Source organism: Haplochromis burtoni, unplaced genomic scaffold (genome assembly GCF_018398535.1).
Source record: "Haplochromis burtoni strain Fernald_Lab_line unplaced genomic scaffold, NCSU_Asbu1 Contig_103, whole genome shotgun sequence".
NCBI lineage: Eukaryota > Metazoa > Chordata > Actinopteri > Cichliformes > Cichlidae > Haplochromis > Haplochromis burtoni.
In genome coordinates, this window is record NW_024582464.1 from 1,493,205 (window position 1) to 1,503,652 (window position 10,448).

At 40.2% G+C, this 10,448-nt stretch overlaps 1 protein-coding gene across 1 annotated transcript; it reads right to left on the bottom strand.

Moving 5' to 3' along the window:
• Positions 1-1,647: 1,647 nt before the first annotated feature.
• rpf2 (ribosome production factor 2 homolog) lies at positions 1,648-9,390 on the bottom strand. The gene is made up of 10 exons (XM_005931060.2): positions 9,241-9,390; positions 8,212-8,344; positions 6,468-6,505; positions 5,423-5,462; positions 5,260-5,341; positions 4,902-4,978; positions 3,977-4,076; positions 3,655-3,757; positions 3,431-3,575; positions 1,648-2,905 (listed from the first exon to the last, which is right to left on the bottom strand). The coding sequence occupies exons 1-10, from the start codon at positions 9,261-9,263 to the stop codon at positions 2,720-2,722; spliced, it is 927 nt and encodes a 308-aa protein (XP_005931122.1). The 5' UTR covers positions 9,264-9,390; the 3' UTR covers positions 1,648-2,719.
• Positions 9,391-10,448: the final 1,058 nt, after the last annotated feature.

A 10,448-nucleotide genomic window follows, 5' to 3' on the forward strand; every position in this document is an offset into this window, starting at 1 on the left:
ACTATCATTGGTTGATCAATCTGCTTTAACTAGCAACAAACTTGCATCAAAAAGAAAGCGATCTGAAGTTGAGGATCGACTTGATGACAAAAGAAGCTTCTCCACAGCAAAGAAGCAACAGCGTTTCTCTAAAGAGAAACCCTGCAGTCACACTGAAATGAGCAAGACACAGAAGAGGGTACCTAACATATGGATCATCGGCTCAAGTTAAATAAAGCGAGGAGAATGGGCAGCACGCCACGAGTTTGGAGAAAACTTTGGACTTGATGCCAGTGTTCATTGGTTTGGAAAAACAGGGATGCGCTGGGATGGCATCCTTCTTCGTTTTGATGCAGAGTTGATGTCCAGAAAGAGTCCACCTGATATTTTGGTCATTCATGCAGGCGGGAACGACTTGGGACTCGTATCCGCCCAGGAACTTTCCTCTGCAATGACTAAAGACTTGACTGAAATGCATGCAAGGATCCCCTCCATGACAATCCTATATTCCTGCATCAACAAACGCCAAGTGAGGAGGTACAGAAATCCAAAGTACATGATGGACATGGGCGAAAAAACTGTAAACTCAATCATGAGAAAGGCAGTTCATTCCTTTGGAGGCTTCATCCTCCCTTAGTTATGCTGCAATAGATGTAGGCTGCCGGGGGATTCCCATGATGCATTGAGTTTTTCCTTTCCAGTCACCTTTCTCACTCACTATGTATTAATAGACCTCTCTGCATTGAATCATATCTGTTATTAACCTCTGTCTCTCTTCCACAGCATGTCTTTATCCTGTCTTCCTTCTCTCACCCCAACCGGTCGCAGCAGATGGCCGCCCCTCCCTGAGCCTGGTTCTGCCGGAGGTTTCTTCCTGTTAAAAGGGAGTTTTTCCTTCCCACTGTCGCCAAAGTGCTTGCTCATAGGGGGTCATATGATTGTTGGGTTTTTCTCTGTATCTATGAAGCGCCTTGAGGCGACTTTTGTTGTGATTTGGCGCTATATAAATAAAATTGAATTGAATTGAATTCATCATTGAACATCCCTCCCTGAGATATTATGACGAAACCCTATTCGGACAGGACGGAATTCACTTCAACAAGAAGGGAAATGAAGTGTTTCTGACCAACATCCGCTGTGCCATTGAGAAGATCCTTTAGAACCTGCCTCACAGAAAATAGACTTGAGAAAACGCACGACCTCTGGCAAGCCCAACCTACCATCTGACATCAGGAGCTCTATCAAAACTGTCTTTATTTGATTACTTTAATGTAGTCAAATAAAAATGAGTACAAATCTGAACACTTAAAGTAAACTTCATTAAAATAAAACGATAAATAGATAAATACAAGCTGAATAGTTCAATGTCTTGGCTTCGTTTTAAAGTTTTAATGGTGTCTCTATGTGAATGTATGTGGATATGCAGGGTGGGCCATTTATATGGATACACCGTAATAAAATGGGAACAGTTGGTGATGTTAAAGTCCTGTTTGTGGCACATTAGTATATGTGAGGGGGCAAACTCCTCAAGATGGGTGGTGACCATGGTGGCCATTTAGAAGTCGGCCATCTTGGATACAACTTTTGGGTTTTTTTTTTTCCAATAGGAAGAGGGCCATGTGACACATCAAACTTATTGGTAATATCACAAGAAAAACAATGGTGTGCTTGGTTTCAACGTAACTTTATTCATAGTGTGAATGCTTTTCAATCATTCACACTAATAATTGAACACTCTGGAACTGTTGGAATTTTTTTTTTTTTTTTTTTTTAATAGAACCCTGTATGACTATTTCAAACATTAAATGCTGCCCTCACTGCAGACATGGGCCTCAAAGTGTTATGAACATTACCAAGACAACTTTGGCAATGTTCACTGTGGAGTGTTTGTCTCTTCTGGAGTCAAACAGCTGCATCATATCACCTGCACCCTGAGCAAACACTTCACTTCATTCTCCACAGACATGTTCCACCATCTGATCTGTGTCTCTGTGGAGGATAACGAGCCCAAACACACTCCAAAGCTTTTTGAAGTAGTAAAAAGATCAAAAAGGACCAAAGAATGTCCTTGACTGTCACTTGACCTCAACCCCATGCACAATTTAAAGGAGAGAGGGACAAGAATCTGTGACATCATAAAAAAAACTCTTCGGAGTACTAATCATGTGTGTTGGGGCGGGGGTTGTATTAACTTGTGAAGTAAAATGTTCAGAATTTTGAACCCCACTGTCCTGTTACATGTCACCTTGTAGAAATGCAGGAAATGAACCAAAACTAAAATTCAAGCAAGATGTTGCCAAAGCACACTTTCAGAAACTATAATCAGCTTTAGTTTTACAAAGTAAACCCCCAGGAAGAGAAAATATACTGCACTTAGAGGGAAATAGCTGCAGCCCTGCATCATCAAACTTCATATAAATATGTTGTCATGTCTTTCGAAGAACTGAAACAAACTTAGTCTGAACAGAAATCCTTACTAGCTTTGCGAGAGCAAAACATTACTGATCTACTGAACCCTCCATCATCACTGGCTTAAATATTTAAGCTTAAGAGAAGGCCCAGATATGTGCACGTAATAAACAATACAACAGAATGTAGGCAGGTACAACAACACATTCAATTGGAGTATTTATTTCACATTTAAAAAACAAAAAACAAACCCCCGGTAAAAAACATTTTACCAAGGTTTGGCGGCACACGGTCAATCATAGAAGTATCCAAAAGGCGTACAAAGTCTGCCTCAACTCTCTACTTTGGCCACCTTGGGTGCCTGTCCCTCCTGCTCCTTTGTGACCACCTCGCCCCTCCTCTTCCTTAGACCCTTCATCTTCCGTGTCTGCAGCTTGGACAGATCCTGTTTCTGCATGTGCACACGGCCAAACTTGGTGCCAAAGGCATCATGGGAAATGTTCTTCTTCTTCTTGGGCTGAAGTAGTGTAAAAGAGAAGACGAGTTAAAACAAAGTTTAGCATGTTTGAACACTGGCTGCACAGAGTATTTAGTATCTGTTCAGGATTTTGGCAACCATGTGGTCTTTCCTCTGGCGCCATCTTCAGGACAAACACTGAATATCTGGAATCATTCATACGAGAACAGAAAAGCAGCATCTCTGTATATTTTAAACCAGGACACCATTTCATTGGTGAAACAAGGAGCTTCAAAGATTGAATAATAAGGCTGAAAGGGGCTTTGCTCATATGGAAATGGAAATGAATAAGAGTAGAAAAAGAACGAGTCAATAACAACATGCCCAAAGGACAAATCCACTGAGAAGTCAAGGAAGCTAGCAAACAGTCATATCCACATAGGCTAAGGCCCGGCCACCCGACGCTCGCCCTCGAGCACCTCGCCAGGACTAGCTTCAGGGTTGGACATGCATGATTTCTGTTTCATCACAGGATTGTCAGAATGAGATGTTAAGACAGTCAGGAACATGTCCATTCATATTTACCTTCAGGGCTTTGGGCTGCTTATGAGCCAACTTGTACAAGTCATCTGAAGCCAGATGCGTTCTCCTTAGGACAAAGTCAAATGACGGTCCAATCTCTTCCAACTCGATCCGCGGCGTCCGGCAGCCAGACTTCTTCAACAGAGACCTGAAATTACACCCATCATTATCTCAGTTCTGGATGTCGGCAGTCAAATTTTCTCGCTAAATTATTACAGTTTCAGCACCTGTAGCTGCGCATGTAAATTTTTCCATCGATGGCAGTGAAGTGCAAAATGTGTTCTAAGCCTGCCAGACGCACTGCAGGCACAGTGGGACCCCTGAAGAAGTCTGAGACAGAAGAAATAAACAGACTAATCAATTACACATCATCATCACCTCAAATATAATAATAATATTATACACACACACACACACACACACATAACCAGCACCAATAATTTGAGTTTTCATAATTCATTCATCACAAAGCACATAAAAAAAACAAAAACAAAACACAATATCAGAATCAGACACACTTTTAACACTTTTAGTGTGCTGTGTGAGTACCTATTAGCAGACTCTTCAGACGTCTGTGCTCGTTATCTGTATCAAAAGCGTCCCCTGCAAACACGAGCATTGGTTTGGTTCCTTCAGGACATTTACTGGCCTAGAACAGAAAGCAATGACTTTATTTTAGGAGACTGATTTGTGTGGGCAGCACGGTGGTTAGCACTGTTGCCGCACAGCAAGAAGGTCCTGAGTTCAATTCCACCATCAGGCCGGGGTCTTTCTGTGTGGAGTTTTCATGTTCTCCCCGTGTTTGCGTGGGTTCCCTCCGGGTACTCCGGCTTCCTCCCACCGTCCAAAGACATGCAGCTTGTGGGGATAGGTTAATTGGATAATCTAAATTGTCACTAGGTGTGAATGTGAGTGCGAATGGTTGTCTGTCCCTCTGTGTTAGCCCTGCGACAGACTGGCGACCTGTCCAGGGGGTACCCCGCCTCTCGCCCTATGACAGCTGGGATAGGCTCCAGTGCCCCCCACGACCCTGAAAAGGATAAGCGGAAGCGAATGGATGGATGGATGGACTGTGATTTGTACTTTGACCAGGTTCACTCGGGTGCATATAGAGTGGTTATGGTAACACAAGAGATTTACAAATGATGGAAACTATTGGAGTGAAGCAGCGATAGGTGTAGTCTCAAGAACACGACAGTTTGTTCCCTTATGTTGTTTCAGAGTGTTTGAACTCAAGGCTCCTCATTGGTTTGGTGAATGTACAATTATGATAGAAAGAAAGTAGAACCTCTAAGCTTTTACGTATCACCCGCGTCTTTATGTATGTGTGATAGCTGTATGGTTTAACTTTACACGCAGAGGTAGGTTTTGGTCTCTAGTTTAAATTATGAGGAAAATAACAAGGTGATGAAATGACTGTGACCATGAGTCAAAATGACTCCCTAGCCAGACACAGCATGACTGAAACCATTACCTTAATTTCACTCAGGGAGACGTACTTCTCAATTCCAAGTTCAATCATATCAAGTACATGGAAGTCAAATAGACGACCTGCAAACAAACAAGCGAACAATTTATTTGATTGGGTCAATTCAAAATCTGAAAACCTTTTCTTTGCAGAGCATCTTCTACACTGAAATATTTTTTACTGAAAACCTGCAGACCAGTATTCACTAGCATTATGCTGATAGTCTGCTAAACATAAAACACAACGTGTAACGTGAGACGAGACACTGACAGTCCAGTATCATGTAAAAAACCTGAAAACAGATGTTATAGCTGCTGTGTGTATATTAAGTGATATAACTGATAGAGAGAAAGTTTAAATTTACCAAATATGAAGTTGTTGGGCCGTTTCTTATTGTGGGAGCCGAACAGGAACAGGGAGCAGTCTGTCTTCTTGGAAAAGAACTCCTAAAATAAATGTTAGATTATTAACAAGAAAAGCAACACTGGTGAAAACTCTGAAAAGGACCATCGCCCCTCTGCACTCACCAGTGATGTTGAGTCCTCAAACGGCCGAGTGATGTTCTTTCTAAAAAGCGTACACAGACACCATCAAGACAGAAAACAGACACTGTAGGGGACTTCACTCTTAGACCAGTAGCTTTGTATGATCACCCACTGTCTGAAACAAGCCCTTTTAGCGCCCTTTATGCCAGCTTTTATCCTAATTGGTTTTCTGTTTAAAAATATTAGGTTTTAGTGGATGTCTGGAGCTGCTGTGTGCCTGAGACAACCATATGAGAGAAATTCATTCTCCCCCAGAGCCAAGAGTAGAACAGAAATGGTCTGAAATCAAGGATTTAGAGAAGTACCAACAAGAGAAACATACACCAGCTGAATAAAATATGAAAAAGGCAGGCTTGGTCTTCCGTTTTAGGCTGCTCCACAGCCACAGTAACGTGATCACACAGCCACTTCTGCTTAAACTCCCCGTTAAGGTATAGGTAGTTGCTGCAGTACTCTTTTGGACACTAGGTGTCACCACTCACCACATAACTGCCACACTGGCACTGACATAAGAAGAAGAAGTAGAAGCAGACAAACTCAGAACCAAAGACACTGGTGTTGTGTTTTACTTTTAAAGACCTTTTTTCCAACGTATTTTTTTCAGGAGGTCTCATCTTTTCAAACTGCTTCAACGTTTCCCTCCATATAATCTGACAATCGCCAAGCGTCTATACTGGAATATCATCAAAATACTGGGAAAAACCGGCATGACCGTACACGCGTCTTCAAACTGTGACTGCATCATCACATTCTGCCAGGATACGGTTCATGACCGGCAGAAACGACACCAACAAGGCAGCTCGCGCCTTCTGATGTGACATCAAGTTCAACACGTGGATGTAAATACAACTACCAGTGTAATTCTTTACCTCCCAGTCATCATCTGAAGCAACCAAATAGACAATTCAAAGTTTTTCCAACTCAAATATCTAGAAACGACCCACACTAAGCAGATGAACTGATAAACCTGTTCCATCAAATAAAACCCGAGCATTTATTATAGGAACAAAGTGGATATGTCACTTACTTTTTGTACAGCACAGCATTGGGTTTCTTCAGGGAATACTGTGAAGGAAACAAATGTACTTGCATGAATTTACAGAAAAATTACACATAAAAAAAAAAACAAAAAAAAACAAACAAACCTCAAAACGCACTGTGAGATGGAAAAAATCTAAAAAATTGATCTCAGTTTGGAAAAAATGAATGCCACAGATTCATCCAGTGAAATGTTAAAAGGGTTGGCGTAATAAGCAAATGCTCCAGCCAATACCTTTTGATTAGCCTTGTCTCATGCTTTCTTGCTTTGTGGTAGATCTTTGTTCTGTCTTCACTGAGATATTTGAATGGTAATCAATAAAATCAAATCAAATCAAATTAAACCGTCGGCGTGAACAGCTGCTTTAAGAACAGATGAGTAAAATATTTTTAACACACTAAATATTCACATGGATTTTACACGTCCAGTAGGCTTGGGCGATATGCAAAAGTTTATACCCAACAATCGTCAGTCCAATAATCAATGATGGGCAATATATTTGCACATGTGCAGATTTTTTGATGGGCAAAGCAATGTAATCATGCACGGACTGATTTGCACGTTTACAACACAGAAGAACTCCAACTAATTTCCCCCCCAAGAAATTAGGGCTGTCAGCGTTAATGCAGTCATCACTATTAACATGATTAAAATTTTTAACGCGCTCAACCCATCTGGAGCACAGAATGAACAAACCTTGGACAAACTGCCCGAAATGCATTGACAGATTCATTTCAGGGATTTTGACTCAGACTGTGCTCCAGATGGGTGAATTTTTCCTGTTGACTGCTTCTATTAGATCCACCATTTAACTTACTCAAATAAATAAATTGTAAAAACGATCGACGATGGGCTTAGCCTTATGTCGATAGTCAATATATTCGGCCAGTCACCCAACCCTAACGTCCAGCCTCAAGCTGATAGGCGTCAATCTGTGTTCTTGATTTTCTTTAGATCGTGGCACAATATCTTACTTCTTGAGATTTTTTTTAGCCTGCTTCACTTTGTCAGATAGACTCTAAAAGTCTTGTTCTGGCTGTGATCAGGCCTGGGTGTGGTTATCTGAAATTAAACTCAGCTTTCCAAAGAACTTGGTTAATCATAGTTAATTTAATAGTATTTTCACACCTGTGCTATTTAGGCTATTTCGATCAAACTCTTGTTCATTTCCCCCCTCAGTGCAGTTTGTTTTTTGCAGATTTGGACTTGTTATTGTTCCAAGCGAACTCCAGAGTGGTTCGTTTACAGTCTGAACATGATCCGACCTCGATCTGAACCAACTACCAGGTGTATGTTACAAGTCTGAGCTAAAAAAAATATTAAAAAGAAATAAAAAAAACCATCCTGTAGAGGAACTATAGATGTGCAAAGGTCTGTACGGGCTAGCCCCTAGCAGTATTGTGTTCTCCAATAGCATACATAGCACCTTCTTCCTGCTGCCACAGACACATCTGGCCAATAAGCCGACTGAACATTCTCATGTGGTTTGTAGTAAGGCATTTGGTGCAAAAACAAACCAGATCATTAGGAATAGATCCAAGTGTAAGAACTCATCATTTACAGGTGTGAAAACACCCCAAAGTTTAAGAATTGTGGGTGGAGCTTTTTCCACATAGAGCCAGGTAGGGTTGGACAGCTTTTGTCTAATACTAAAATCTGTTTGATGATCTGAAACATGTCAGTGTGACAAATATGCCAAACTCCATCCTTACACAGCTCCTCTGTGACTTACTATGTCCTTCAGGGCCTGCGTGATGGTCTGACTTGTGTTCCCTCCTTTCATAATCATGGCACTCTTCACATCTTCAGTCAATTTGGGTGCTCTGCTCTCCAAGAAGCGTTTTGAGCGCTTTGTCTTCGGTTTTCTGAGGAAGAAAACACAAGGGAATATAAGAAAGATGACAAACTGCACACAAGGCAAACTATCAGAAAATCAAACCGGTATTTCTGATTGGTTGATGACCTAAAAATGTACATCAATTAGCCAATAGAGATATTGTTTCTGTTCATCTTGTTTCCGATCTTCCTCTTTCTTTCAGAGACACGGGGAAATCATCTTCATAAAATAACTTCACTGTCTGAATGTCTTCTAGCTTGACAACAAACTATCTTAAAACTTAGAGCATTGTTTCAGAGAGCAGCCCTGATGTGAATCAATACATCTGCCAATACATTAACAGATGCCTAAGAATAATGCTGTTTAGAATAGAGACTTTATGTGCACAGCGCTGAAGAAATATTAACCAAACTTGTATGCAATGCCAGTATGTACCAAAACATAATGCACTGAAAGTAAGATGGTAACCTTAAAAAGTTTAGTTTCAGCAGAGAGACTGGATCCAAAAACAAGACATTTAAATAAGTTTGTTATTAATTATATTAATATGATTGCCTTAAACATAAAATACTCAAATCGAGTGTAACTCAGACCGTTAGACCCTGAATTTTAGGCATAACACCACTAATCTCACAGCACATTAAAGACGAACATGAGGCTGAGAGATAGGGAAATCGATTTGATTATGCGCTTATGTAGAAATATGGGGTGTCTCCAAATCCTTTGTGGCATCTGAAGATCGGACAATGAGATGCCACAGAGGCATGGCACAGGGAGATGCCACAGAGGCATGCCGATTCCACGACGGAGCTAGTTGCAGTTAGCCGACAGCTAAAGGTTAGAAGCTTTGCCATAAACAGCACATTCATAAAACGATACATAGCAACACTTCCCAGGCCCCCCAAAGCGAGAGTCCACACTTACATTACAGAATCCAACTGCGTCATTGTATATGTATTTTTATTCCTAATCGCTAACGACCACACTAATTAAGAAACACGTGAAAACGACAAGAGCGACGATTTTCTTCTTCGATCATATATAATAAAAGAAACCCAACTCAAAATACTGCCATCAAGTGGTCATCTGCTGATGGCCTTTTAAACTCTGAAGGCAGATCCCATCCCCATATCTGATCAGACTGTACAAGAAGTTCAGATTGTCATTTCTCACTCCAAAAACAAAAAAATCTCCTGGAATAGAGTGCCTCTTGACTAAATTTTATACATTAATATATTATGTTATATAATAATGTATGTAAATAGAATTATATTAAAAAAAATTAATCAGGAAAAACCTGCTGGGTTGGATTTTAGGCTTTTTAACTGACAGGTCACGAAGAGTGAGAATAAATGGTGTTCTGCCTGACCCAGTGTTCTCCTCCACGGTGCGTCTTATCGCCCTTATTATTCATTCTCTATACAAACATGAGCAGATATTCTGCCATCATTTAACTTAATAACTGTTTTTTGATTTAATTCATCTTGTCAAAATTATTACCAAATGTGTTTAAATAGGTGTGCATTTTGTGAAGGGATGTCAAATGCTATGTCTCTGTAAAGCAAATTTACCTACGGGTATAAATAAAGTAACCTTGAACCTGAATTATAAATAAATTTAGATTTGGTTGTAACTTCATTGCTGCTGTGAGAACAATAAGAAACTTGTTAAGGTTGTTCAGTTTCCCATATCTCTTTCTCCTGGTTGGTTCACCTCTGGGCTGTCAGAAAAAAAATGTTTAATAATAATCCCATTAAAGGAATTTCTTTACCTGGGCAAGAATTGATTTTAGCACAGAGCCTTCTTTTTAAAGGATGACACCCAAATTCCTTAAGCTAAAAACAAAACAAAGCATCAGGTCTCCTACTTAACATCAATAAATTTAAACTAATCACAATTAAAGACTGTTCTGAAACAATTTTAAAATTATAGAATAGACTTTGTGTATGCCCCATTTTGGGGCTTCCAGTCAATTCAAACAGATGATTTCAAAATCTTTGTTTCCATATGTACCCATTTTTAGGGTTAAGAGCAGGATATTAACCAGGCATAATTATTTTACCCTCTTTTCAGTAACCTATACTTGATGACACAGTAATCAAACTGGAAATTGTTTTTGGTGGTGGTGGTGG

What these genes read in the sequence shown, in the direction of transcription:
- rpf2 (XM_005931060.2), bottom strand. Translation starts at nt 9,263, where the DNA reads ATGACGCAGTTGGATTCTGTAAT. An exon ending in GCCCAACAACTTCATATTTG is followed by an intron (nt 4,979 to 5,259) that starts GTAAATTTAAAC and finishes GTTTGTTTGCAG; the next exon opens with GTCGTCTATTTGACTTCCAT. An exon ending in AGCAGCCCAAAGCCCTGAAG is followed by an intron (nt 2,906 to 3,430) that starts GTAAATATGAAT and finishes ACACTACTTCAG; the next exon opens with CCCAAGAAGAAGAAGAACAT.